The sequence below is a fragment of the Hippocampus guttulatus genome, chromosome 17 (genome assembly GCF_054856545.1).
Source record: "Hippocampus guttulatus isolate MCC_2025c chromosome 17, RoL_Hgut_1.0, whole genome shotgun sequence".
Lineage (NCBI taxonomy): Eukaryota > Metazoa > Chordata > Actinopteri > Syngnathiformes > Syngnathidae > Hippocampus > Hippocampus guttulatus.
Genome location: NC_141277.1, coordinates 4,529,539 through 4,557,444, shown reverse-complemented (window position 1 = coordinate 4,557,444; position 27,906 = coordinate 4,529,539). Strand labels below are relative to the sequence as shown.

At 44.4% G+C, this 27,906-nt stretch overlaps 2 protein-coding genes across 9 annotated transcripts; one reads left to right on the top strand and one right to left on the bottom strand.

The window, feature by feature from the left end:
- The first annotated feature begins 160 nt into the window (after positions 1–160).
- Positions 161–27,906, top strand: LOC147191610 (keratin, type I cytoskeletal 18). Of its 8 annotated transcripts, none has more exons than XM_086134157.1 (20): positions 162–479; positions 3,555–3,699; positions 4,048–4,167; positions 4,263–4,323; positions 4,402–4,471; positions 8,873–8,943; positions 9,055–9,130; positions 12,839–12,918; positions 13,752–13,907; positions 19,078–19,190; positions 19,499–19,583; positions 20,530–20,796; positions 20,907–21,032; positions 21,249–21,331; positions 21,431–21,587; positions 22,371–22,535; positions 22,648–22,773; positions 23,595–23,812; positions 24,367–24,395; positions 24,469–27,906. In XM_086134157.1, exons 12-20 carry the CDS (start codon positions 20,539–20,541, stop codon positions 24,582–24,584), a joined length of 1,278 nt encoding a protein of 425 aa, XP_085990283.1. In that variant the 5' UTR covers positions 162–479; positions 3,555–3,699; positions 4,048–4,167; positions 4,263–4,323; positions 4,402–4,471; positions 8,873–8,943; positions 9,055–9,130; positions 12,839–12,918; positions 13,752–13,907; positions 19,078–19,190; positions 19,499–19,583; positions 20,530–20,538; the 3' UTR covers positions 24,585–27,906. The 8 variants fall into 8 exon arrangements, with proteins under 8 accessions (XP_085990286.1, XP_085990283.1, XP_085990285.1 ...); XM_086134159.1 differs by lacking the exon at positions 19,499–19,583 and adding an exon at positions 8,573–8,686 and having other exon boundaries at positions 163–479; positions 8,873–8,926; XM_086134155.1 differs by lacking the exon at positions 19,499–19,583 and adding an exon at positions 8,573–8,686 and having other exon boundaries at positions 163–479.
- rbp4l (retinol binding protein 4, like) lies at positions 25,499–27,242 on the bottom strand. Its single transcript, XM_086134161.1, has 5 exons — positions 27,105–27,242; positions 26,767–26,884; positions 26,537–26,673; positions 25,840–25,952; positions 25,499–25,750 (listed from the first exon to the last, which is right to left on the bottom strand). The coding sequence occupies exons 2-5, from the start codon at positions 26,881–26,883 to the stop codon at positions 25,527–25,529; spliced, it is 591 nt and encodes a 196-aa protein (XP_085990287.1). The 5' UTR covers position 26,884; positions 27,105–27,242; the 3' UTR covers positions 25,499–25,526.

Here is a 27,906-nt window from a genome sequence, read left to right as displayed (position 1 = left end):
GTTATCAAATACAAATATGGATGAATTTGATAGATTAATTTTTTTATTAATATTTTTACACACTAGCGATTAAAGCAAGAACAGTTTAAAAGAATCTCACACCTAAACAGTGTCATGATGGAAGCCTTCACTGGCGACTGAGTGACAACCACGGCTCGTGTTTTGCATTCCAGGCAGACACGCTCGGTAGACGCTGTTATCCCGCTACAGTTTCGCCCAACAACTTTTGAATGTCTCGCTTAAGAAAACACCGAAGCCCACATTGGAGGCTGCGTGCGTCGGGTGGTTGGTTGGCTGGTCAAAAACAAGACGGAGCAAGAGGGCGCTCGTTACGTTGGCAGCACGGCAAGCTACGCTCGGTCACACGTTAATGGAGGCGTCACACACAGCCGTGCCAAAAACAAACATGGCGCTTGTCTGAATGCTAATGCTTATGTGGTCGATGAAATCCGCTCATGTTTTCGTTGGATTTGAGACAGGTGAGTCATTATTTTTCTCACTTCAAACCATATATTCGAGAGGTCCAAGTTTGAGGCCTTGGTATCACATCCAGGAAGATGTATTTCAAATTCAAATTATGAAGTCACACCTCTGGATGCAGTCCTGAGAGGATTCATCTTCGCGTATCAATGTTGTCACAAACATCAGTTTGATGTCGACCACGTCTTTTTACAATGGGTCTCCTTGATGGCCCACTGGAGCTTGGGAAAGAGAAATCACTCGGAGCCACGGCAAGTGATTAGGATGTCAAGATCATGCATGGCATCAGCCTATTAGACCGAAAGATTAAACATTTCTAGTTTTGTGGCTTTTTCAAACTATACTTGATCCGAAAGATGGACTAGCTACAACAAAGTGTGGGGAAGAGAATTTACTGTACTGTACATTAGAAGTTAGGGGAAGTAAAGCATGGTACACATAAACAAGTAATATCCAAACTAAATTTTCTATCTATCTATCTTTTTATGGGCATATTTGTATCGTATGTGGATTGCTCTGATTCATTCAGACACTTTTGTGGCATTAAGCAACTTCACTGTTGTCCTCAAATCATGCTCCCCCCCCCTTTTTTTTTAAGATAGGTAGCATCTGTCAACATTCACATGCACACAATGAGCGAATTGCATTCTTACAGCGAAAATAATTTCAGTGAGCTGTCCAAGATGGCCTAGAAGCGATTTTCCGCGGGGCGCCGCTAACTCTCCTGTGTGTTTATTTCACATGTGTAAAAATAAAACTGCAGTCTTTTTTTTTTTTTTTTTTTTTTTTGAGGGGCGCTGCATGTTTATTCTGTGGTATCGTAGCAAAGTGGACTAATGTGAAGTATGTGATGAAATGAAATGACATACGGCTTAACACTCAAGATGTTGCGGTTTGGGCGCTTGCCTTCTGGTATGTGTGTGTGTGCGTGTGTTCATACATATACTATGCGTGTGTTACATAAAAATGTGCAGCCTTAAGTGTTTACATGTTTGTGTGTTTGTACGTATTGTGTATGGACAAGGCCGTTTCAGGCATGTTTGTTGCCGCAGCTCCTACAGGGCCGCCGTGTGTTTATGTTGGCTCGAGCCCAGACCTTCATCGCTCCTCCACTGATAGCTCCATTTCTCCATCCCTTCTGTCCCTCCGGCTATTTACGAGTCTACCACAGACTCTCTTTCCCTGCGTGCCAACATCCAATCCTTTTTTATTTATTTTTTTTGCTTCTTTTTCTCCTCTCCTGCTGTAAGTCAGAGTCAATTTGCCTCCACGCTGTCTTCCCCTTTGCTTTATCTCGCGCTCTTTCACTGGTCTCGTCAGTCAAAACAGACCTTACCCAGCTGCACCGGGTGCACGTTCAACCTCTGCTCATTTTTCCTTCATTTCATTTTTTTTTTTTTATACACGCTGGCCTTCTTGTCAGGAAAATGATACATAATCATTTTTGGAGTGAGGTAGTGTGAACAATGAGTGAAAAAAACAGGGCCCCTCTGGATACATCTTGATTGTTTCCTGACATCACTATAAGGACTCAAATCACACTGCTTAATAAATTTTATCAGTCTGGTTTTGCTAATCCCTCGGTTCTCCATTCATCTTTTTCCATTTTCCTATGTCCATCGGGGGTCTCGAGTGGGCTGGAACCTATCCTCACTCCACTTTGGCAAATAGCAGGGTTACACCCTGGACTGGTTAGCGGCCAATCACAGATTATCACAATCCGTTAAAATTTATGACATTGACACAGAATCACTGGCCAATATGGACATGTGGGCAATTTTGGCTTCAATCACCTCAGTTTGCCCTGGATCTAAATTCCTCATTTGTACCAATTAATGCGTACAAATATTCGCACAATTAATGCGCCCACCATTGTGGGAAAACTGTGGAAAAAAATTCCTTTTCCGTTCCAGCCGAGGACACACTTGGAGGATTTTGGTGTGTACGAACATGAGCCCTGACTTCAAAAATTCCATTAGACACTCCAAAAACCATGGAGAAAGTTTGCTGCCTAAAAAGGGAAGCAGATCCAACTACAAGAGGGCGAACAAACTCCAAACTTTTAAGGTCAGGTGTCCCATTCCTCTTTTTAAACCATTCATACACACTCCATAATGTCCATATGGTAAGGTATTTTTAATGTATTAAGAAAAGAAACCCAAATTCTAAAAATAATATACATTTCGAGGCACCATTTCTATTTGTTTTATTTTTAATGTGACCATGTTGTGCTTTTAGAACTTTTTTTTTCCAGGGCATTCATCCATTTGTTGTGTCATTCTCTCTTGTCAACAGCAAGCAATTTTACATGTCATAAGTGAAAAATCAATTTTTTGTGCGTTTTGGATGGACCCCCCCCCCCCAACCCCAAATTTAACTTTTCAAAGCGATCTCTTCAAAGTAAGGCATTCGCAAAGAGATTTTTAGTCTCTTTCTTCCACATTTTGTCTTGTGGTTGACTGGCTAGGTAGCTAGCTGCCTAGCATAAACATTGTTGCGTATACTGTATATTTAACGTTTTAGTTGATTTATCCAATCTTCAGTTGTTTTCAAAAACATGTTTTTATGTGTCTCTGAATGTTTAGCACAACAAGCCCCGCACAAAAATGTTTCCCATAGAAAAAAAAGAAAAGTAGTTGTTTCAGTGGTAAGTATTTTAGTGGGTCATAACTATTGGTTTCCACTCTTTTTTGTGAAAAAAAAAGTCTGTTGGCAGTCGGGACCGTAACTTTGCACACAAGTGTTGCTTTTTTGTTTCCAAACTGTCTGTTCCCATCATGTCACTGGAGCTACTTTCTGAAAATCAGTTCTGACTGAAATCCACATAGGAATCACTCTGCCCTTTTCAATTCCCATTAAGCGTTTGCTGACAATATTACAGCATCCAAGCTAATATTGACTGAAGCACACGATCCTATGTACTGAACACACACACACACACACACACACACACACACACACACACAGGGGGAGCCAAGTGTTGCCTTTTTGTTGGTAGCCGAGCAGAGTTGACTTGTTCCCATGGCGGGGAGCTGATGTGCCGCTAATGCTGTTGTGCTTGTGGTTTCTTCAAGGTATACTGGAGCATTCCTTGGCCACGCACTCATGTAAACAGTGCTAGTTAGAGAGGACACACGGCGGCTCAGGCTACACACTCCTCTGGGTGGCTCCTATCTGACAGAGCTCTCGCAGCGTTTTGAGTTTCCTACGCATGTCAAGGTATATTAGCTGCTTCCCTGTGTCGGCTGGCTCTGTGGGCCCCCGTGGGCTATCAGTCATAGTAACCTTCCCTTCTCAGCGCCCCCCCCCCCTCCATCCCGCCCCGCCCCGTGGAAGTCTTCTTTCCTTCCTTCCATGCCCCTCCTCGCCTTGGATGACGCACACAAAGCTGACTCCTGGCTGTCATGCCTGTTTCGCTTCTCCCGTTTTACCCTGTTGGCTTCAACCCCTCCCCCCCCTTCTCTTTACTTGTCAAAGTAAGCTCATTACCTTTTTCAATTTCAACAAAAGACAACACGTTTGGCACAGTATTCGCACGAGATGTAACACACCCGTTTTTCTTTCCAGGTTAGGGACTGACAGTGGCAAGGTTTTGGGGTACTGGCTGGGGATCGAACCGATGCCCTTTGCACAGAAGGCACTAGCACGTATCACAACACCACCGGTGCAAATTGATTGCCTCAGAAGGTTATGCGGGATTTCTGTTGGACCACAAAAATAAATCAATGTCTGATTTTAGTTTCAGTAAATTTCTATTTTTATGTTGTTTTTTTTTCCAACAGAATGTGATCAACAACGTTGCCCCCGTGTGTATCCGTCAGCCGAGTGAAAGAATCTTGAAATGTAGTCATTTTCCTCTTGCGGTTCATTCTATGAAATGATGGTGTAGTTTTGATCACGCATTCCTCTCATTTGTGACAGGCACGCATCGGGGGCAAGAGACCGTCCAATGCTGTGGTCTCAACTCCCACAATCGGCGCAACCCTTCCAGGTTTGCTTTGTACTTTCGCGTCGTACACTTCACAGGCCCGTTTGCTTACTTGTGCATGGAGGCAGCTTGGTGAGTCAAAACCAACTTTTTGCAGAGGAAAAATAAACTGTCAGGGATTTTTCCTGAGAGGAAACCTTTAGTTTACTATATGACATGTTGCTTAATAGTGCTAAAGTGTTCAGCGTTCTTTAAATAAACAATGTGGACTTTTGCGTAGTGGGGGCATGAAAAAATGCAGGAGCCTCGCCGTCCCCGCTCCCCCCACACATGTCAGCAATTTGGCCGCCTTGTGTATTTTGGAAGTTGGGGTGGGGTGGGGGTTGGGGAGGTGGAGGAACATTTCAAAGTAAACGAAAGAAGGAAAGTCTTATCCGCCTGGCAGCTGCGCTCGGGACCAAATTGCTTTCAGCTGATGCGCTGCATCTCAAACTTGCTTGGGTAATGTCAAGTGATGCATTGCAATGCTGAGAAAACAACACAGGCAAAAATAAGTCAATAAATAAATAGGAAGGAGCAGAAATGAACATCAAGTAACACGGAAACGCGCAGACAAATTAGCGCTCTCTTCTTTTATAAATGACCGGTCGTGCTGATCATTGATCATTTCGAATTTACTTTTCCCGAGCCGCGTTGAAAGTTACATTGCAGATGTTGCTTCCCCCGTTGTGTACGCGCACCGTCCCCCAACATATTACACTGAGTACCTCATTTCATCGCATCATGTCCGGTCAGGTGTAGGATGACACCGAGCGAGGCGGTGGTGTGCATTTTTATTTAGTCATCGCAAACAAATCTAAGCTTAGTGTTGATTTAAATTCAATTAAATGGTCATTTTGGTGGTGGTAGTCTGTGTGAGTCCTTATATCACGTCATTCGATGATTATTGTTATTTTTTGCTGCACACAAAAGCATTGGTATGAAAGCTGTCTCTCAATTTCATGATGGTAAAAAAGTCAAATAAAAAATGCATGCACAGATACTTGTGGGGAAGGTAGTACTGTACCGGGGTATACAGTAGCAATCATGTGACGGCATAGCATTTTTTTTTATTTTTTATTTTTTTGCAGCGCGCTAAGGCCGTTCTTTCCAACCAGGGCAGACTTGTGTTGAGAGATGATCCAATTTCACTTAATTTTGTGAGGAGATTATTATTTATAATTACAGATGTCTTGGTTCATGTATGCCAGAGTCACAAGCAGCACAATTAAGTTCCAGGGGGACCTGTGTAGCCACCTGTTGCCATCCACAACAGAATAAGTCACGGCTTCCTGTCTGTGTATCAGCTTTGTGTTCCTTTTTTTTTTTTTTCAGCATTCATTACGGTTCCTACAGTGGGCAGCTTATCATGTTAGCAGGTTAAACGGTGAAAGGGTTAAACTGAACTCGCACGTCTTATTCTTTATTGTGTCATGAAATCACTTTGCCAAGATGGCTGCCGCGAATTTCTACCCAGTGCCAGTCTATTGAGAGTCGATACGTTTCTTCTCAGTGCGAGGTATTAAGTCACTCGTCTGCATCGATCTCCCTCCCTGCAGTCTGTTTACAGTGGAATCCTCCTCACAATCGTGAGATCTTGGGAGAGGGTGATCCCTCACCCCCCTGACAACTCCCCGCCCCTCCTTGCTTTTTGTAGTCGTCAATTCACAACGCGAAAGGAACTCTCTGGCTTCCATGCCCGTGTTTACTGCTCGGGCCGTGCGAGCAGGCCCCAGAGCCCAAAGGCAAGTCATGTTCTCAAGGAAAAGAGCAACTCTCCACAGGGCCCCGATATCAAAATAGTTTAAAATGTGAATTGCCTGATCGTTCCCAGTGAGCGGCAGAGCCCCGGCCAAACACTTCCAGATCGCCCTGCTAGCGGAAAGTAAACAGAGCTGCGGGCCCGCTGCAAGAGAGCAGCGAGGCGACCGGCGCGTTGGACTTTTTACTGCCACGCGAGCTACATGTCTCACCGCCGCTGAGCTCAGCCAAGGTTCCACAAAACACGATTCATTTCATCTTTTCTTTTTGGTTTTTTTCTTTCTACTTTTCGGCGATGTTGTCATTTTTGTTTTTGTTTTTAGCCTGTTAATTTATCTACTCCAAAATCAAGTTTGTGATGCTGCCGTTCTATTTCCCACTGAAACATTCGGAACAGATGTGACACCAAACTGTACGAAAACAAGTACAATAACTCTAAAACTTGACTTATTTTTTATTTTTTGCATGAATGCTGACAGACAATCAGTCGCACTATTGTCATTATCAGATAAGAAAATATGCTTGGGGAAATTGGACTGAAGCAGTGCAAAAGAATCATTTCAAAGCATCCAAAATATCTATTGACGTTTTTATGACAATGGGTCATGAGACTGACCAGCAGCGTATATGGCAACCGTACATTGATACTAATGCAGAAGTGAATGTGTCGCCAAAAAACCCCCCAAAACAAAACTACATGCAATTCCTACTTTACAGTAGCTGCGTAAATGGCACATGTAATGCTTGCTTTTTTTTTTTATCCTGAAGCTCACTGAGTTTATGCTCGCCATCGAAAATGTGCTACCCAAACTAAAACTGACATTGACATTGTTTCGTCGACTCGCACGTGATTTTGCGTCTTTTCCGCATGCACCCGTCGCCGATGATGGCGTCCGCGAGAGCCAATCGGCTGGTTTTGCCGTTCGTTTCAGGTTGGAATGACCTATTAGCCAAATGTGTTTATTCAGCGTTTAGTCACTATTACCCTCAGTATGATCCCGGAGCTAAAGGGCTAATGGTTGAAAATGTCCCCCTGCCCCTCCTCCCTCCAGCTCCCACAACTCGACTTCACCGTGAAATAATTGGTCGCATATGAGAGCGACTGGCACGCGTTTCCTCTTGTTTTGCTAAAGCGGTGATATCATGGGCTCGGCTCGAGGCCTGCCCGTCGCCCCCAGATAGCGTGATTTCTTTTCCGGCGCGAGGATGATGTGTGCGAGGGCCGCCATCAGCCGCCGCTGTGTCCCCAATCACACGGCTGGTTTATTTTCGGCCTTGTTGCGAGATACGAGGAGCCGGCAAGTGAAAACCCGGAGTGAAGCCTTGAGTCAGAACACCATTTGTTTCACAAGTCGCTTTTTAAATGGTCTGTCATTACATCGGCAGGAAATTGTCCCTCATCAAAAAAAAAAAGGACTTAAAATAACATATCAGTTGCAGGCGATATTATTTTCCCCGACGTAATGAAACAGAAGTTTTTCATATATCTGCAATATATTCAGCACCACCTGCATGGATAGTAAAATATTAATACCGAAATCATTCGATTTATTTTATTTTTTTTTGTGGGACAGAAATGAAGAAATATTGTTTTGCTTCCTCATGTGTATTTATTTTGGATGCAAATTTGAATATAATTTTAAAAATCTTCATACATATTTAAAAATGAATTAATAAATGAAACTGGCCAAAAAGGACCGGCTATATTTTACTGTTTTCAAATTTGGGAAAAAATAAAAATAAAAGGATCACTCGAGGGCTTCTCATTTTGCGTTGTAACATCACGTCCTCGGTAACATGTCATTTCTATTTGATGCTGCATGTGTACAATTTATGATTACCATTCAATGAGGTCATTGTAACACAACCCAAAAAGCTTGGTTTGCATGGCGTACAGTGTGTGTGTGTGTGTGTGCGTGCGTGTGTGTGTGTGTGTGTCCGTCCCGTATAAATTACATTCACCTAAACTGCAGTGCTCTCTCTCTTTTTCCTGCTTCATTTTGACAAATTTGAGTTTCCAGGAAGCCTCTGAGGTCACAAGAAGCATCTGTTGCTACTTAGGCGCGCGCGCGCACACACACACACACACACGGATGCATAATACACACCCTCTAAAGAACTCAGGAACAATCAGACATGAAAGTGTGTTTAAAGTTCCCAAAGTGACTTTAAAGAAGACTCCAGGTTAGAGCTCATGGATTAATATGGGAGGTTACGGGTGTGTGTGTGTGTGTGTGTGAGGAACCAATCTAAGAGCTATGAATTAGCAGCACAATGTTAAATACGACATTATTTCTAATAATGCATTGGACTTAATGTGCACTTGTGGATATGGGCCGTGTCCTGATCCTTTTCTGTCATTAGGCTCTGAACCACATTCATGACCAAATATGGCCCGATCCCATCAACATGGACCATCGCTCAGACTGATACACGGGGAACAGTATTAGGACACACCTCGTCATCAATCAATCGGAGGTCGGACAAGAACTTTCTTGAAATGATTTGGACAATTACAGCTTTTAGAGGGAAGTTCGGGGAAGCCCAAAACCCAAGTCGGTCAAGCTATGCTTGGAAGTTTTGGTGTGGAAGAATGTGTGCAATTCCAACGCCTGTGTAACATTGTCATTGTCCCAATCGTTTTGCCTGTGCATTGTGTTTCAGCGGTGGAGGCAAAGGAGGAGGAAAAGTGGATGATGTGGACACCATGGAGCCAAGGTGAAAAGGTCTAGAGGGTGGGTGAGGGACCGCAGGGGTCCTGGTGTAGTCTGACACCACAGCATCAGTCTTTTGTGCTTTCGTATTGTTGTCCAAATGTCCTTTTTTAATTTGTATTATATTTTTAGACTGGGTTTCTACCATGTGATGGCAGTCCTTCTTGGTGAGGTGAAACTGTGATGATGTCATCAAGACCTTTTGGAGGTTGGTCATCTTCTTGGTACTGCCACAGGAATGCTATAGACAAGCAATCACATCATTGCTAGTATAACGCAAAACACATAAATATATTTGGATTGTAAAAATAATGGAACGCAATCTGCTGATGTTTATCTTATAAGGGCAGTCAAGTCAAAAATGTCCGATGCAGCCTGACTAGTTGAAACACGGTATTCTGATGAATGGCGGCCATTTTGTGACTGACTGTCGTCTGAAAATCAGCTGCGCAGGGATCAAGTAACAGCCAATCACGGCTCAGCTTGCGAATGTCAGACGACCATCCTCGGAAAATGGGTGAGCCGTGATCGGTCGTTACCTGAGCCCTGACCAACTGCGATGTCATTTTTCGTCGACGACAAGTGGCAAAATGGCCACCGGCTGAGATGAATTTTTTAAAAACGGGTTGATTTTGCTGCTTAATTTACATTCTACAAACGCAATTTTAATCAGAGTGCCGTGTTTAGCATAGTGGGGGTGCATAGAACATATCAAAGAGAAAATATTTGACTTGAGTTGAAATTTTGGCCACGGTGGAATTTGTGTTTGGTGATGTGTCCATGCTCCGCCTCCTTACTGTGCACTGAATGAACTGCTGCCTCCATGAGTGAAAATTCTTTTATTTGCGCCGTGGAGAAGTGTAACCTGTTCACTGTGCCACCCCAAACCATCAGGGAAATTTTCCAGCCAGTCTCCATTCAGTCCCAGCAAAAGTCACTCATTGAATAGCCAAATCCACGGTCGGGAAGCCTCAAGTCCGCTCATGGGAGTACTTGCAATCCAGTATATCCGGGTATTGCTCGAATATCTTGCCATGCGTTCACAAACGTGATCCCGCAATACTTCTCACCATGTAATTCTTTTAATTATGCAGTCAGTCGTGAGCCTCCCAGGTGTCGCGTTGCAGCGCCCGGAGGAGATGTTAAGACGTTAGAACGCTGGCGGCCCGACCCGTGTTAACAGGACAGATGTGTTGGAAGAGAGAGGACCACCCTAACGTGGCTTCCCCCTTCGACAAAACTCAACCAGATGTTTAATGAAGGCCAGTACATGCGTGACCGTACTGTGCGTAATCATTTTCACCTGCCTTTTTGGACACTAATGGATGCAACTCAATGGCGTCCCAGTAGGCTGGCTGTCCTCCCTTCACGCCTCCCTCCAACAAAGTGACATCACTCGACATGCAGCATGTTGGTTGTTGCCAATCAGGGGGCCATTTTATTTGTACGGGCACTCCTCACAGAGTGGACTCGGCATTTTTTACGTCGCTAAAAATCACAACACATGGGGAGGGTCAAAAACGCCCAACGTAAAAAAGAGAAAACCGGATAGAGGGGTTGAGCAACTGGGGAAATGCAACCAAGAGAACAATGGGTACGACAACAGCTGTAAACAGTCAATTTAAAAAAAAAAAGTAAAAGATCTGTGACGCTGAAGGCTAAAAGTGCAAGTGTAGATTCCAATGAAGGTTTGTTGAGACAAATGAGGAGAGAATCAAAATCGTCAAAAAGTGAGGAGGAGACTAAAGCAGGAGTACTCATTTCTAATTACAAACTCAATTTCAAAATAGTTTGTGGAAAGAGCAGGAACAAGTTACAGTTGTAACGCAGTCGTAACGCATTTGTCACCCTTTTTATGCAAGCGCTTTTCCACGCAGGGTTCATTTTTACCTCCTGTATAGCTGCCCCGTCACCCACCCTCCCCTTGCCCCCCCACCCTCCTCCCCCCCTTCCCTCCTTACCTTACAGCTGTTGTTTTGGATTAGCCAAATAGCTCCTGTCAGAAGCAGCCATCGCTCTCCTTTGCCACCCACTGAGCTCCACGCTCCCTCGCCTCAACCCCCCCCCCCCCCCGCACGTGCACACACGCCATATTAAGGTCCCTGACAGGTGCGTGTCAAGGTGTTTCAGCGGCTCCGAAACTGTTCCCAGGAATTCACCTCGCTTTTAACCGCCCCTCTCTTGTCTTTTCACAGCCAAGGGCATAAAGAGGTTGGGGGGGATGCTGGTTGTGGCGGGGGGGGGGGGGGGTTGCATTTTGACAGCTGGTCAGACAGACTGACAGCGAGAGGTGTTTGGACACGATGATGGCAAGCGTAATAGTGTTATTGCAGTCATCTGGAGAACGGTTGGTCGGAGTCCGGTTGCAGAATCATCAGAGCGGCGTCCTTAATAATTTGACAGAGGCCCGTCAGAGTCTGGGTTTTTTTTTTTTTGTTGTTGTTTCTGCGACGGCAGACGCTCGCCTTTCGACTGCCGGCGGTGCGCGCCGACGGGGTGGAAAGGTGCCGTGCAAAGGCAATAAAAAGGCTGTCACGAGTGAGAGGAGGAAATGTGCTCATGCGTGGAGAAATGAGCTGCGATTCGAGATCAAGCACGCCAAGTCAAGGGGGGAAATTGGGGCATTTCCCCGGCCGTGTATCGACAGGTTCATCCCAAGGTCAAGTCGAGCTGTGATTGTGGTCATCGGTGACTCAGCTTTTGGGGCACACAGCCAGCAGGTGGTGCTGTTTTCTCATGCCAATATTTGTTGATGTCATTCATAAACAAGATAGTCTATGGTTATCATCGCCCTTTCTCTTGTTGGTATCACCGGTATCATAATACAAAGTCGTGAGACCCTTCAACTATTATTTCAGTTTTCACTTTGTCACAAAAGACCATTCAATTATATACTGTATATATATGTATATGTATATAATATTTTGCTGTGCATACAAAGGAGACTACACAGTCTTAAGGCCGAAAAGATTGAGCGCCGCGAAACAAGAGAGGGTTTGTTCTTGATATAAAACATGCTTCTTTCACTTTTTTTTTCCATGCCAGAGCAGAACAATGATGCTTTATAAGAACAAAACAACATCGCAACATGACAAAACTTTTCTGTGTTCAAAAAAAAAAAAAAAAAAAAGAGCAAAGCTTAAGCAAATGCGCTCAACAAAACAAATGGCAGCGCTTCACCGATACCCGCCCTATGCTACGCACTGACGAATGCATTGATGTGTTGGCTTTAATCAGTGTAATTGCACTCGTATTGAATGAGTAGAGGCTCGGCAATAGGATTGTGTTCATTGCTTTCCCGATTGATTACAATTTATTTACACGTGTGCTTCAGAAAATCCCGCAGTTCGTGCCCTCGCCGGTCACAACATTAGGTACATTTCCCAACACAAGGCCGGCAACTGGGAGTAGAAAACAACAAAAGGATCTGATTAAATATGAGACCCACGCACAGACGCACACACACACACACAGTGTGTAAAATGGGATTGTCCACGTGAAATGCGGCCCTCTGTGTAATCTGGATTGGATCCCAACGAAAGTTGGTTTGCCGTTTACCGTTTGTGACCCCAACAACCGTATAGAACATTTAGTTTGTTTTGTTTTCAAGAGAGCTTTATTGGCATCGTCCATTTCCACCAAAATGGAGTATGAGGGAGAAACCTTGAAAGGAAAAACGCAGGTTGATTTGTCAAAACATGGTCAGGAACTTTACATAACCCCTTTGATTGACACTGTCATAGTCATACAACGATTGACACTGTGGTAATCCAACACCTCTCTGGCAATGTCAATCAAAAATGAATGTGGCTACGTTTCCATTCATAGAAAACCTTTTTTGTTTCATTTTTGCAAGCTATCGTGGCCCACTCTGTATTGTGCAGCAGTACCTAATGACGTGTGTCTTCATTTCTAGACAAAGAAGGATGTAAGAGAGTCTGGCGGAGAAACAAATATAGATGCAGCGTTACCTTCGTGTGTCAACTACAACATCAAGTGAGTCAAAACGACCATCCGATTGCTTCGTGCGAACACAAGTTATAAAACAGAACAGTGAGAGGACAACAGAAGTGATACTACCGTCACATACTCGGAACTTTGTTTAGCAGAGCATAATTTGCTGTTTGCCAGCAAAGTGTTGTCCAGAGTTTTACCTGTGGCTTTTCCGCATTGCTCGGACCCCACCTGCGCACATTGGTAGACTTTCACCCTTTCAGGCACGGAAGGCCACTCCAGTGGACATTTTATCATGTTATCGGATTACCGGATGCACGAAACGGTTAAGATACTTATTTCTCGGCCCGGTGTCAGACCCGTCCTTACCGCGTGTCCCCCAGTGTCAGGAATTAAGGCGGGAAGCCGCACACGGGAGCGAGCGACGTGGCGCGACAAAGAGGGCAAATCAAATCTCGTGTAATCTTGACGAGACAATAGCCCTGAGTGACAATCGTCCGTGTCTTGTCTCGACGGTCGCGGGCCCCCCACTTCACACGGCCGCAGACGTCCCCCCCCTTCGGGCTGCGCGGTGATTGAACATTCATGCCATTATACGCTTTCATTGAGCTTTCTTCATCCAATTCTCTTTCCACAAAGCGCCACCAGTCAATCACCTGCGTAAAAACCCGCCTAAATATAGGGTGTGAGACGTGTTACACCACTCGGCGCGGCCACGGCTTGTAATTGAAACTTTTCCCCATTTGCTGTCTCCCCCCCCTGCCCGCCCGCCCCCTCCCTCCCCGCATGCTTTGGCTGCCGCCGGGAGATTGGCAGCTCTGAGTGGCCAGCAGATGAAGCGGCAGGCGCACTAATGAATAGAACGCTGATTGCAGGATCCCCGAGATGCAAATTACGGTTCCTGCCACCCCTGACGACCGGCAATTACCGGGCCTTCGTAGCCATCGCCGGCGAAGAGGAGGAGGAGGATGAGGAGGAAGACGCCTCGTGCATATTCATCACAGGGCGGCCATATTGATCGACAACTTCAGGCAAGAAATGATTCAATGTAAAAAAACAAGATTCTCCGAAATTGTGGCGGGATTATTTCTTTTAAACCGTTTTATGACACATCGGGGACAGCGGTGGCTTCATTTTCTTAACATTTGTTTCTTTATTTTAGTTTTCTTTTTTTACCTGGGGAAAAGGTTTGATTATGACAGAAAGAGGTCATGTCAGATTATATTTATAATTTTTCCTCATTAGAATATCTTGATTTTAAGTGACCAAATTGTTGTTTTGTATGAATTTCAAGAGATTTAAATTGATTTTTTAAATAGAAAAAGGCATTCACTATTTTTTTTAAAAAAGTGTAAAAAACGGGGTGTACTTTATTCATTCAAAACGTTTGTTTTAATCATTAACAATTATTTTAAATTGGATCAGCACCTCGACCTTTTTTTTAAGGCAGTAAAATTTGACATACTTGTCCAACAAACATTTATCACACTGACAGTTGTTTCTAATATTTTGACTCTCGTGTACAGTAGTAGCTTTACAGCGGCCCAAAATTTCGACAAACTACCCGCCCGACAGTATCCATCGAAACAGAACATCATTTCATTTTTATTTTATATTCGTATTATTAGACCCACGTGTGCACACGCACACGCCGAGGAGAAACCGCAAGCACACGTCACCACGATATGAAAAGGCCCGGTTTAGACAACAAGGCCGCTGCCAGCTCTTAATGGCCCCAAAGGAAGGAAAGCCGAGCGTCTTCCTCCAAACAAACATCTAATGATCACATTAGCCGCGCATCACAGCACTGTGTCATTATCGTCTTCTGTGTCCATGTCTCCTTGACAAACTCGAAGTCACAACTTGAATTATTTTTCTTTTAAATCCAAGATGGAGAGTTGGATTTATTTGGGGATTTTTGGATGGGGAGGGTGGGGGTGGAGTTGATTCTCTGTTGACTGCAGGCTGAGTCTGATAGTGTTGTGTGTAGTCTGGGGCCATCCGATGAGCTGATCTGCATCTTTTAGTTGAAGCATTTTCTTTTGGAACTATGAGAAGGATCCTCTCTCAGCATTTACACGTGTGTGGCAGAAACTTTGTTTTAAATCTTGTCTGAAAATTCATTGAATTAATGCTGCGAGACATGCATTCCATCACTAATCATAATCTTTATGGGTGTTACTGCTGGGACGTTGTTTAAAAAAAAATTCCAGTGAGCATGCTGACACCAAAACTGTTTTGGGTTTGCATGAATGCTGAGAGATTCATATTTGTGTAAACCTGCTTTTTCATGAAAAATGAAATGAGACAAATATTTAATCCAATGAAATTATGTGCTTTTTTTGTCATGAATGTGCTGCGATAAGAGCTTTACAAACACTTTTGTACAACGATTCTTAGTTTTTAAAAAATTATAAATATATATTTGACTGCAACACGGTGGATTAGACGGAATTGTCGCACCTTCAGTTTCAAATTTTCATTTATACTTAAAATGGCCACTAGAGGGCATGTTTTCATTGTATTTTTTGGCAATGGACCGTGATATGCTGTGACGTATTCAGCTGTCGTTTGCGTGCTTTACATAGTGACCCAAAAAAGGACCTCATTTCATAGTTTCTGATCACATAGCGATTTTCGTGCTCAAATGAACTCAGATGTGAATGAGATGTGTCAAAGTTTAGACAGCATGTCGCGAAATTGGCCTGTTTTGAGGTCACTGTCCTGTCTCATGCAAATGAGCGAGCCCTCACCCCACCCCGTAGACCGCAGGGCCCGTTTATTTTTGTTACCATGGCGACTCGTACCAGCGCAAGGGAGTGGCGACTTGGTGAGCAATTTAATTAATTCATTTTTATGAACAAATCTCCTGGTTTTCAATTTGAGGACTATTTATTTTCATTTGCCGAGAATATGATGTCACATAGATATTCATATTTCAAACGGTGTCGAATTTTATATAAAAATTGAACTGTAATTTTATTTCATTTTCCCTTGAGGGAGCGGATTGGAAATTACGCTCTTGAGCAAGGCATCGCTACACTCGCGCCGGAGTTAAGAAGACGAGGGCTTCCCTGGAGGACAACGCTCTTCCCCTTGCCAACTTTCCACTTAAATAAAAAGTACACGCACGCGCGTGCGCACACACAAACACCGACACACACACATGCGTCACTTTTTCCTTTCAACTTCCCATCCACTCAGCAGCTAGGCTTATAGATGCATATCTAAAATATCACAAGCCTTCTGAAATCATCATCTGCGCTTGCACACAAACATGCACGCTGATGTTTGTCTGACACACAAAAGCAGCACTCAGGCAACGGCGTGGGGGGGGGGGGGGGGTGCGTGCTTTTACAGAGTGGTTCACATATGTTGTGTTATGTGCCTTTTTTTTTCTCTATTGCCCACTGATTTGAATCTTATCAGAAAATAGCTTATGGGCGTAGCATCAAACTAACGTCAGGGCCCTAAGAGCCATCAGTCTGAGCCTTTAATTTTTTTCTTTAGTTCAAATTGAAACCTATTTTCGGAGAATTTAACTGTGGTAAGCCGTGACTACATTTTTAGTCAGTTAAAAATCCGCGAGTATGCAAAACCATGGGCGTCAAACTGAATATGCAGTTCACTGTAGCATACAGTTGTAATATCACCAATCACCAATAGATGGCGGACAAGCCATAGTTGCATTTGCACTGGGTCGTATGCTGCCTTATATTACAACGTGAGTAGGGCCAACAAATTTTTTTTTGCGGATTTGGAATGATATCTAGGACAAACATAGTCCCTCAATAATATTAAAATTTTGAGTGGGTTGGTTTTTGTGAAAAAAAAATGCACGGAACATGTTCTTGAACTTGATGTTTGTTTCTTGTTCAGCAGACTTGTACCACGCTTGAATGTTGTTTTGTTTTTTTGCTTCAAACCGTTTGGGTTAGGATAGTGGATGCTTTATACAGATACTTGCATTGGGCGAGAGAAACTTTTCGCTCCTTGCACGCAGTAATCATGTCCATGTTTGTTTGTCTATGAGTGAGAGTGAAAGGCAGCACCTGAACTCAAACAGGAAGCAATCACTTGAGGAGCTATTGAGAGGCTTCACCCATGCTCCGTCCGCCATATTCCATTCAACCCCCCCCCCCTTTTTTTCGTGGACGTGACCCGATGGTCAAAGTTGGCAGCCTGGCCTCGGTGTCAAGTCGCATGCGCCACCGAAGGGATCATATGATCGCTTGTGACAGGAGTCACAGGGAGTCAAGTGGGGTCAGCAGGAGTATCCTGGCGTTCTGTTCGTTTAATCACCCGTTTATTTGTTTAACGGACCAAACTCTGTCGGGGAGGGACGCGAGAGAAGCAGGAAGTGAAAGTTAAGGGATAACAGTGGATTTAGCTCATGTTTAACCTCACTTTTGGTACGTTGATCGAGAGATCGATAGACGGAGAGAGCGGAAGAGAAATATCGAGAGATCAAGACATAGCTACAGCAGACCAGTGGTTCTTCAACTTTTTACACCTAAAATGAAATATCTTGGCCTTCCAAGTATCGCCATCATGAAAACATTCAACTCAACTCCGCTTTATTTAACGAGCAACCATAGTAGCAGCAAGCCTAAATGTTCATCAAAACACGGTAGAATTGTTATTCCGAGAGGATATTTAATATTATTCTAAGGCACTGTAACGTGATGCACAACTTGAACATTAACGCGGCCTTTAAATACAGGAAACTAAAACAAAAGTTTAAGGTACTGCAACGTTATGCGCCGTGACGCTAAACGTGAAACTCAGATTTTTCGTGCTCACCACGAGAGGGCGCTCTTTTACCACACTTGAGAATCACTGCAAGAGCGATCAAAAGATACAATGGAGATTCGATGGATGGATAGATTAAGCACGTAAATGGACAGACCAACAAATGGATTTACGCTATTTTCTATTTAATAAAATAAATGAATCTACTTTATAGGAATAAAAATTGGAATTAAGTGTTGTACATAGGTTGGTAGTTTGTGGTAAACAAGTAGATCTACATCTATTTTCCCTATCAAGTCTAATTAGAATCCATTTGCCATCCATCCATCACATGGTTTCCTATCTATTCTGTTGCACTTGTATTCTCAAGTTATAATATTATCTTTAATATCTTAATATCATTTATCAAATCATATGTATGCGAGAGGTGAGCAAGTTTTTCCAAGGTAGCTTGTTGCTGCCCTCCTTTGGCAGGAGGCATAACTGCTGATGTGAAGCCTCACAAATGGAATATACTGTACTGGCTATGAATGTACTCTATCTTTTCATATTTTCCTAGCTGCGCCTTTCAGTGTGTTCTATATCTTTCAATAATTTCTGTCTATTTTCAAAATGTTTCCTTGCTTTATATCAGAGAGGCTCAATAATTGTATCTCAAATTGTGATGAAAGTGTGTGATATCTTAAAGTGACGTCGGGCCTGTTCAGTATTATAACAGATTTAATAACTGCACTATGTGTCCCTTTTTTATGCTGCCTGTAAGGCAAATCATCTCATCACTACGGAGGCCCCAAACCTGTTTTTGTCTCTCGCACAAAACAAAAAAGAAATGTTGATTAAGGTCAGAATGCAAATGATGGAAGCGGGATATTTGCATCTCATTGAAATTATAATATCCTCGTCTGCGGCAAACAAATGAGTGCTGTGCTTCAACGCTGAGTTCATTTGCATAGACCGAATTCACCGGAGTTACGGTCATGAACGTAGCATATTTGAAGGCAATGTTGCGGTTTTATCACTCGAACCGGTGCTCCCCATTCATGCATGTTATCCTGCTCATGCGGGCCTTTGCACACGGGTGCGCGCAAGCCAGCGTTCTCGTCCTCTGAGCCACCACGGTTTAATAACTCACTGAAAGGACGTTCAAGTTACAGAGATGGGGGGGGGGGGGGGGAGTGTGACTGGAGACTGCTTCCACCACTGTGAAACAGTGACAGCAATGAGACATTCAATAGCCCTGACACACGAGAGGGTTATTGTCAGCCAGCGGAAGGCATACTTGATGCCACGCTGACATTGCTGAAACACTATCAAAGGCATCTTCTTGACATATGTATTATATACATTGGACTTAATTGACTAAATTACAATGCTAATAATAACCCTTCAATAACCCCATCAAGCGATGCCGTACTCATTTTGCTCACCACCTTCATTTTCTGTGAACAGGCCACGCCCACTTCCCCGCTCACCTGAATATAAACTCACCTTGCAGCATGAACAGCGCAGAGCCTCCTTGAGCCCGATCGTCATTTCTCACCCGTTGCTTCGAGACCAACTCGGTAAGTTTAAGACATCTTTTATTTTGTTTTATTACCTTTGTGATAATTGACTCATGAAAATGATCTCGATGAGATTAAATGAGCCATCATTTGACAATAAAACACACATGCATGAGATTTATCACAATTTACGCTGTGATACACGTGAGAAAAAAAAATTATATCAATCGAAAATTGCATTTTGTAGCCAACAAAGGGTTACCTTGTCTCTGTTTCGGAATGCACAATGAATCATATTTAGGCCATCATTTCCCCATGTGAACAAGGAGTTCAACTGTGCCCTGATGGCTCCTCTGTCGCGTTGCCAGGATCAAGTGACAGACAAACAGAGAGGTTCCCTTGATGGCTAATCCGCCTCTCGAACTCTGTTGAGAAACGCACCAGGACCAGCGCGTACGGACAAGCCTCGCATCCCCCCTGCCACACACACACACACACAAAGGCCGACTGTCCAACATCCACACGTTGATGTGTCCAATGTACAGGAAGTAAGGTGATATCAGGAAAAGCGAATGCCGAATAAACCTACAGAAAGAGAGAGAGAACTGCAACGACATTATGACTTAATTAGGACTTGTTTTCCCCCTCTCATTAAATGATGAATGCGTTGCATTGCAGATAAAAGATAGGCGCAAAAGCATTCATGCAAATGTTGCCACTTTCAACTTGTCCTGTCAGGGCCTCGCCACAGCGAGTCACTTTCATGATTTATTTGGCACCGTTTTTTTACACAGGACGCCCTTAACTGCGCCCCATATTTATACGCTGGGATTATTTGCTCTTCGTGAATACAAAAGAGATCTTATTATCATAGTCATTGACTTTATGAGTGCATTCTGATATGAGAATTTACATTTAGATTAGATTTTTTTTTTTTTTACTGAATGGAAGTGAGATGGACAAACTGAAGAGGTGCTGACCACGAAGTCGCTGGTGCCCCCAATGGCGCACGATGGACTCTCACAAATTTTGAGAGCCATTTTATCATGTTGAGTGGACTTGAAGTGTCCTTGTGCCTATGCAGGATGAAACATTTGTGTATGGCTTTGCGCAAATCTTTTGTGATACTTCAGAAGAATGTTCGTGACTTCTTATTTATGATGCATTTCACAACCTGGCTTTTCAACATTGGGGCAAGCAGACTTTTTTTGGATATCCATTGCACATATGAAGACGACTGTTCAGATGTTTGCATCACTAAAGCCACAATTATTAGCATCAAAGTCGATATTGTGCATAAAATTGATCTTTTCACAAAAAGCTTTTAAGTCTTGAAGGGTCGCTCGAATGCTGGTATGTGCCGACCCATCTTACATTTCTGTGTACCCCTCGACCGCAGCCCGTCATCATGACCTCCAGCATGTCACTTCGGGGTTACTCAGTAAGTCGCCAGCCATCGTTCTCCAGCCGCTCCCTGATGGACGCCAGCCGCTCCCGCGCATCCGTCTCGCTCTCCGCCGGCGGCCCGCTGACCCGATCTGCGTCCGTCAGCCATGACCTCAACGGGCCGACCGGCCTGCAGCTGAACGGGCGCCACGGCAGCAGCGCCAACGAGAAGGAGGCCATGCAGAGTCTCAACAACCGTCTGGCCAAGTACTTGGATAAGGTGTGCTTCTGTTTGGGGGAGGGGGGGTTCTTGGTCAGCAGCCAAGCGGCAGACGAGGATATGATGTCGCGGATGTGCTTTGATCAAACCGTCTCTTTTTGTCGTCGCAGGTGCACTCGCTGGAACACTCCAATGCCGACCTGGAGATGAAGATCAAGCAAGTGATGATCGAGCGCATTCCCAAAGGTCATGACCTTGAATCCATGATGACCCAGGCTCATGCAGTCGAGCAGGAGGTAAAGACACACTGGAAAGTCAACTTGATTAATTAAAAAACTAACTAAAAAAACATGGACTGGAGCCCTCATGCTACTTCAGTTGTCTTTGGGTGAGATGCGGCGCACACCCAAGACTGGTTGCCAGTCCCTTTTGTTTTGGTTTCAGGAAATCCTCTGTTTGTCTTTAATGTGCTATATTGTCAGTTCAACTATTTAACAGTTCATGTTTTTTAGGTGAGGAAGAAGACCTTGGAAAATGCTCGCCTCATGTTGGAGATCGATAACGCCAGACTGGCTGCCGATGACTTTAGGATCAAGTGAGTCGTTCATGATCACACTGGAACGTGGTGTATGTCCTCAAGACATCGGCCAGCCTCGCACAAAAAAAAAAAGTTCAACTGACAAATTCCAACTAGGTGGGAGACGGAGCTGGTGATGTGTCAGTCGGTGGAGCGAGACTGCGTGGCCCTGAAGAAGGCCAAGAGTGACCATGACCAGATTATCGCTTCCCTCAGGGGCGACCTCGACAGCCTGAAAGAGGAACTTTATTTCCTCAGGAAAAACCACGAGGAGGTAGTCTGCGTGCCTTGTCCACTTCTCTGGGCTCCGCATTTTAATTTCATCTTCAGTCATCCCAGTGCAAAAAGAGACAGAGTCATGAGCAAGGCAAAATAATCTGACAGCCAGTTGTTGGCATGGCTGGGTCTATAAAGGCAGATGGATAATGAGGCAGATTAGCGACAGGTGTCGCTCTGGAGGGAACACCCTCCCTTCCTGCCTGACATGACAGTATCATGACATTTTTAACAATTTTTTTTGACATGAAAAAACAAACCCCTTTCAGTCAATATTTCAACCAGAATTGTTTGGATTTTTGGCAATTTTTCGCTCCCATTCAAACAACAAGAAGACAGATTGTAGTTGACTGACCTAATTTGGTGGCTGAAAGTGGTCTTCTGGGGGGGTCCTTTGGTTACAACAGACACAAAGAACAGCTAGATCATATGACACTAAGACAGCCGCTTCTGTCTGCTCATTCTATGTAAGGTGTACTACAGCCAGGAAAATCTTCTGTGACAAAACCGTCTTTATCCGCACGCAATGGCAACGTGAGCATACAGACACAAATCGGAACATTACAACCCGATTGCACACTTTTTCCAGCGGAAATAAACGGCAGAGCGTAGATGTGCGTCCACCGTAGCTGCTTATTCAATCACTTATAGAATAAAGCCGAGGTCGACGACTTTTACTTTGTTTGGATGGTAAACCGAGCCGTCCTTCATTAACTATTGATGGAAAAGATCTAAATAATGTACTGTCGATGCAGGGGGAATATTAATTCCTACTCTGCAGGAACTGGAGCAGATGAAGTCTCGTATAGCCCGGGATGAGGTAAACGTGGAGGTGGACTCGGCCCAGGGACCCGAGCTGGGAGCCATCCTGTCTGAACTGCGGCTCCAATATGAGGGCATAGTCAAGAAAAACAAGGAACACGCCGAGCACTGGTACCGCAAAAAGGTACACAACTGCCGGATCCAGTTGGCCACCAAAGTGTTTCACAAGACTAGTTGGGCAAAAAAAAATAAAAATAAGTTGAAGCACAGTCATTTTTGACCTTCTCCTGTGTCAGCTGGAGACGGTGCAGAACGACGTGAAGGAGAGCAACGAGGCCCTGAGAGTTGCGCAGAGCGAGCTGGTCGAAAGGCAGCGCTTCCTTCAAACCCTCGAAGTGGAGCTGGAGAGTTTGCACAAGCAGGTGATTAGCCGCACACCAAATGTCGGATGTGAAGAAAGCATACCACAAATTCACAGAAAGTGTCTTTGATGAGATTTTTTTTTCCTTTCCCTCCACTATTTTCACTTGGATGCGATGGTTTTTCTGACAGTGGGTAGGGTGTGCCACATATTCCATCGGTGCAATGTCTCAAAATTAAGTAGCATCCAGTCGCTAGTTTTGAAGTCGTGCGGTTAAGTAGTCAGTGACTGGTAGTTGGAAGTAGTTACAGTGTAGGTAACTGGTAGTAGGGAGTTAACAAACCAGCAGATAAAAAAAATCAATGAATAAAACCTAGCAATAAGAGTGAGTGGTAAGAAGTAAGTGGAGTCAGTTTTCTGCAAGTCGTTTTTCAGCTGCTGGCGCAAGTCCACTTTCGCAGTCAAACTTCCTCGCGCTGGATCATATTTGCACCTTCAGAAACGCTTGTTTGACTAGTAAGCGCGTGTTGACAGTCAACATGTTTCGGCAGCGACAGCAGCAGACTGCTGAGTCAGGGTCGACTCCCAGCGAGGCGTCAAGTGAATGAGTCTTGCCAGACAGCGTTTGCTTTGGAGAGCAGCGTCTTGTCTGTTCACGGGGGTTTGTTGGTCATGGCTTGTGAAGTCATCTGAGGATCGGGACGACATTTTGGAGGTTTGAGGTAGACTGGCAGACAGTGGGATAAGCTTCTAAAATGGTGATCGCCATCCTGCCTTAAAAAGAACGTTCCGACTGTTCTTCTGTTTCTACTCGAAGCGCACGCGGGACATGAACAGAATTGAACCGTTGCCATCCTGCGTTGCCTCGGTTTCTACCCTCAGGTTGCGGCCCTGGAGGCGAACCTGTGCGAAACCAATCAGAAGTACGCCGCCGAGATGGAGCGTCTGCACGTCGCCCTGAACCAGTTGGAAGAAGACCTCTCGCAGCTCCGGCTTGACATGCAGCGCACCAAGACGGACTACGAGCAGCTCCTGCGCATCAAACAGAACCTGGAGATGGAGATTGCCACCTACAGGCGCTTGCTGGAGGGAGAGGAAAGGTAAAGCTGCTGACTCATTGGGCAGGGAATACTTGCCAATGTTGGATTTGCGTCAGGGTTTGTAAAAAAAAAAAAAAAGATACCGCCTAGAAATTTTGAATAAGAAAAAACTCATTGGAATAAGTAAAAAGTGTCTGCGAACATCTTGGCAGTCTTTTGCAACATCTTTACAAACCGACGCTCGCTATGTTCGCAAGCATTGACAGGCACTCGGCTCAATAAGATGCCAGTTTTAGTACCAGCCGGAAATGACATGGGAAAAGAAAGTGAGGTGGGTAGAGTCTTCGATTAGATGGCAAAAAGAATGAAATTAACATATGCATCCTCTTTTGGGACAATTTTGGCAATTTTTCAAACAAACAAAAAAAAAAGTGCCTCAGTTCATGGTAATCACGGCATTAGGTGACATGACATCCTTTTGTTTTATGCAACATGTAGTTGAGGAGTTTTAGCTGCATGTCAACATGTCGAAGCAGAAGCGCAAGTTAGCGTGTGGATCTATCGCTTGAGTGTTTGTCCTTTTTGTTCAAAGCAAATTTTTCTTTGTGTTTCAGCATTAAGGAAGTTCTACCTCCACCAAAAAGTGAGTACTTTTAACCATATTTTATCTTTCTCTCTATCTATATATGTTGTCGTTTGTATGATTGCGTGTGCAGAAGAGCCCGACGTGCGCACCAGGAAGATCGTGAAGGTGGTGACGCAGACTATGGTCAATGGCAAGGTGGTGGATGAATCCAGTGAGGTGGAGCAAATCGAAGAGACCAAGAAATAGGAAGGTGCATTTCGGAGCCAATCATCAGGAAAGTAAAAGCAAAAAAATAATAATAATAATAAGGATGTGACAATTATTTGTTACCAGAGAGACGTTCTGTCTTGTGAAACGTAATCTAACATAGCGATATATACTCATACTCTGCTAATATTATTAGACTAGTAGGGGGAAAGTGTTCTCCAAAAGAATACTGTGTACCCCGAGATATTTTATTATTTCTTCGGGTATCAAAGTTTACTGTAGTATCCCTAAGTCACGTGCAAGGATAATTTTTAACTCCTCCTGTCTTCATGTGTCGCTGAATAAATCTTGACCTGACTCACTCTTATGATCATGTGACGAATGCGTGGGATGTCAAATTGACAAAACATTGATTGATGCTTAACAGGGGGTCTGATTGATGATTTTGTCGGGTACCTGAGACGGCACCGAAAGGCCCACCGGGGAGGGGGGGTATACCAAGCGCAAGACCTACCACTGCTTTCTTCCAAATCACTAATCCGATCGATCTGACGGTCGAATTAGCATAACAGGACTGATGCGGCAAAATATCAGGCCAGCAGTAAAGTCCCTTAAGCGCTCTGTGTTTCACATGTCTGCGGGTTCTTACGGCGGATCAGGAAGGTGATCAGCAGCTCAGCACGTTTCAGACCTTCCTTTATTCACAAAACAAAGCCAGGTGTGGTTTTAGAAAAAAAAAACGTTACATTCATTTGAAGACCACCGGAGACAGCAACTTGGACTCCAGGTACGGGGTTATGTAAGGTGGTCTTTTTTTTTTTTTTAGTTTAATGCTCGTCTCACATCAGTCCCATGCAAACTTTCTGTTCCACATCACTCTTGCTTTCAAGCCACGACAACCGCAGCCTGGTGTCGCCGCTTTGCTTCTTGTCTCGCTCGCCCGCCCCCCCCCCCCCCCCCCCCCCCCCTGCTTTGCCATTCTTAGCACGCTCCGGATTGCAGCACTGGCTGAAACTGTCCGACCATGCAGATGTCTTCCTGCTTCTGGCGCACGATGCGCTGGATGGCCGGGGGCAGGCCGCGGGGGTTCCTGGAGAAGACCAGGGCGTAGCCATCATCGCAGCTGCCGTCCTCCTTGACGGTGCGGCAGGCGTAGGTGATGGCGTAGTTGTCGTAGTCGGTGTCGATCACCCAGTAGTTGTCCCCTGGTGAAGGTTGGGGTTCACATACTGTTAGGAAAGGGACCCAAAACCATTTTTTTTTTTTTTTTTAAGGGAACGGGGGGGACACTTGCCTCCGCTGGACAGGTAACTGGCCAGTCCCTGGTAGTTCATGAACATCTTTCCAGGGGTTGCGGGGTCGGGGACGGAGTACTGGGCAGCCATGTCAGCGCATACGACCCAGAAACTACGACATAAAAACATGGAAAATTCCTATCTTGAACTCAACGCATTTCTCATCTTTTACAATCCGGAATCCATCTTGGAAACGATGCTGAGAAACCGACTCCTCTCTGGATAGTAATTCCCTGCACCAGTCATAAATTCACCCACCTATCCACAATATTTGTGGTTTTATCTGAAACACTTTTTTTTTTTTTTTGGTCAGGGAGGAGCTAAGTTTAGCTTGGGTCGTCAGTGGCAATGCGAGAGTTTGCCGCATGTGCTTGTAAGTTTCAAAATGAAATAATTTGCAAGTCATTTATTTTGAAGGATACTATCATAAGACCTGCGATTGGCTGGCAACCAGTTCAGGGTGTACCCCGCCTACTGCCCGAAGACAGCCGGGATATGCTGCAGCACGCCCGCGTCCCTGTGTTAGAATAAGCGGATTCAAAAATGGATGGATGGAAATTCTAAGATAAGGTACCACCCTTCTCCAACCATTTTTGATGGACTTTTGATTTTTGACAGCTGTAAAGAAGGACAAATGATCTTCTGGTTTTTTTTCTTTACGTCGGACAATTTTGAAAACGCCGGTGTCTGACGAACCCGAAGAGGGTGACGCGTCCCTTGGAGGAAGCCGTCATGCTGCCGTCGTCGTCGATGGTGTACTCCGCCGAGATGTTGTCCTGCAGGAACAAACCCTCCGGATCCTTCTTCTGCAAAGCGTACCACTTCCCGGAGTACTGAATGCAGAACATTAATCGGGTTGTCAGACCTGCTTTCCAATTAATTTTGAGTTGTTTTTCCATCAGTGGCAACTTTAAGGGTGTACTTACTCTATTGGGATCAAAGTCCTGTTTGACGGAAAAGCTGTCAACCACGCACGGGGTGGACAGACAGCTCTCAATGCAGGACAGAACGACCAGCAGGAGTGCCAGCTTGGTGGACGCCATTCTGGGTGGGCACACACAAGATCACAATATCACGTTATGAGGAGAAAACACTGGTTGAGCTCAACCATCCCAGACAAAGTCTTGTATCCGACATTCAATTTGACCTCCCAAAAACGTGACCCCGTTAAATCCTGTCACTTCGTGTAGTGTAACGCAAGCAGGCCATCAACTTTGCTGGTCAACCTTTATACCCCCCCCCCCCAAAAAAAACGTTGTCCTACCTTTTTTATGTCGAAGTATGAGCAAGAAGTCTACGTCTGTGGCCAAACACCAGATTGGGTCCGACGTCCGCCGCCGCCTCCTTTATATACGGCTAAACGTAGACCAGCTTACGACTGATTTTCATTGCCGGGAACTAAATAAGGTGCTTAAATCTAGAGGTAATCTCGTTGACGAGAAGTCCTTACCGTAAGCTGGCTTCTGTGTTCAAATTTGCCAAAGATTTACCATAAAAAACAAAACAAAAACAATTAGACTTTTATGTAACTAACTGGAGGCGCAATCACTTGCATGTTACTTGGAAAGACCGCACCCAAATCTTTAAAGAGAGACTTCAGCCCAAGTCCATTTTGCTCAAGTTGTACAGTTTCTGATTCAGGGGGCCCAAAACTTTTTTAGAAATGACGCTGTTACCATGAATGTTGAAAATGGTCGTTTGTGCTGCCCAAAATAAAGTGTTAAGTATGCTGTACATTTACATCCTTTGATCCCGAATCCCCACTCGAATCATGCTTCATGCTAGCACATGTCATGGCCTAACAATGTGCTTTTAGAAGTACATCAAACGTTTATTGATTTCAAACCGCATCACACAAATCCAAATGGAGTACTCCAATAAATTAATGAATTTAAAAAATAGTGCAGCACAAGTGCAGCTTTCAGCGACATCGAAGCAGTCCTTCCACGGATTTTCAGGTCGGGCCAAAGCAAAAACAAAAGTGTTTGTTTGCATTGTTTTATTTGTAAGAAAACAAACTACTGTTGTACTTTCCTAAGAAGAAGAGAATGAAAATAAGAAATGTG

What these genes read in the sequence shown, in the direction of transcription:
- LOC147191610 (XM_086134157.1), top strand. Translation starts at nt 20,539, where the DNA reads ATGACCTCCAGCATGTCACTTCGGGGTTACTCAGTAAGTCGCCAGCCA. An exon ending in GCCGATGACTTTAGGATCAA is followed by an intron (nt 21,332 to 21,430) that starts GTGAGTCGTTCA and finishes AATTCCAACTAG; the next exon opens with GTGGGAGACGGAGCTGGTGA. An exon ending in TGGAGAGTTTGCACAAGCAG is followed by an intron (nt 22,774 to 23,594) that starts GTGATTAGCCGC and finishes TTCTACCCTCAG; the next exon opens with GTTGCGGCCCTGGAGGCGAA.
- rbp4l (XM_086134161.1), bottom strand. Translation starts at nt 26,883, where the DNA reads ATGGCGTCCACCAAGCTGGCACTCCTGCTGGTCGTTCTGTCCTGCATT. An exon ending in AGGACTTTGATCCCAATAGA is followed by an intron (nt 26,674 to 26,766) that starts GTAAGTACACCC and finishes TTCTGCATTCAG; the next exon opens with TACTCCGGGAAGTGGTACGC. An exon ending in GGACGCGTCACCCTCTTCGG is followed by an intron (nt 25,953 to 26,536) that starts GTTCGTCAGACA and finishes TTTATGTCGTAG; the next exon opens with TTTCTGGGTCGTATGCGCTG.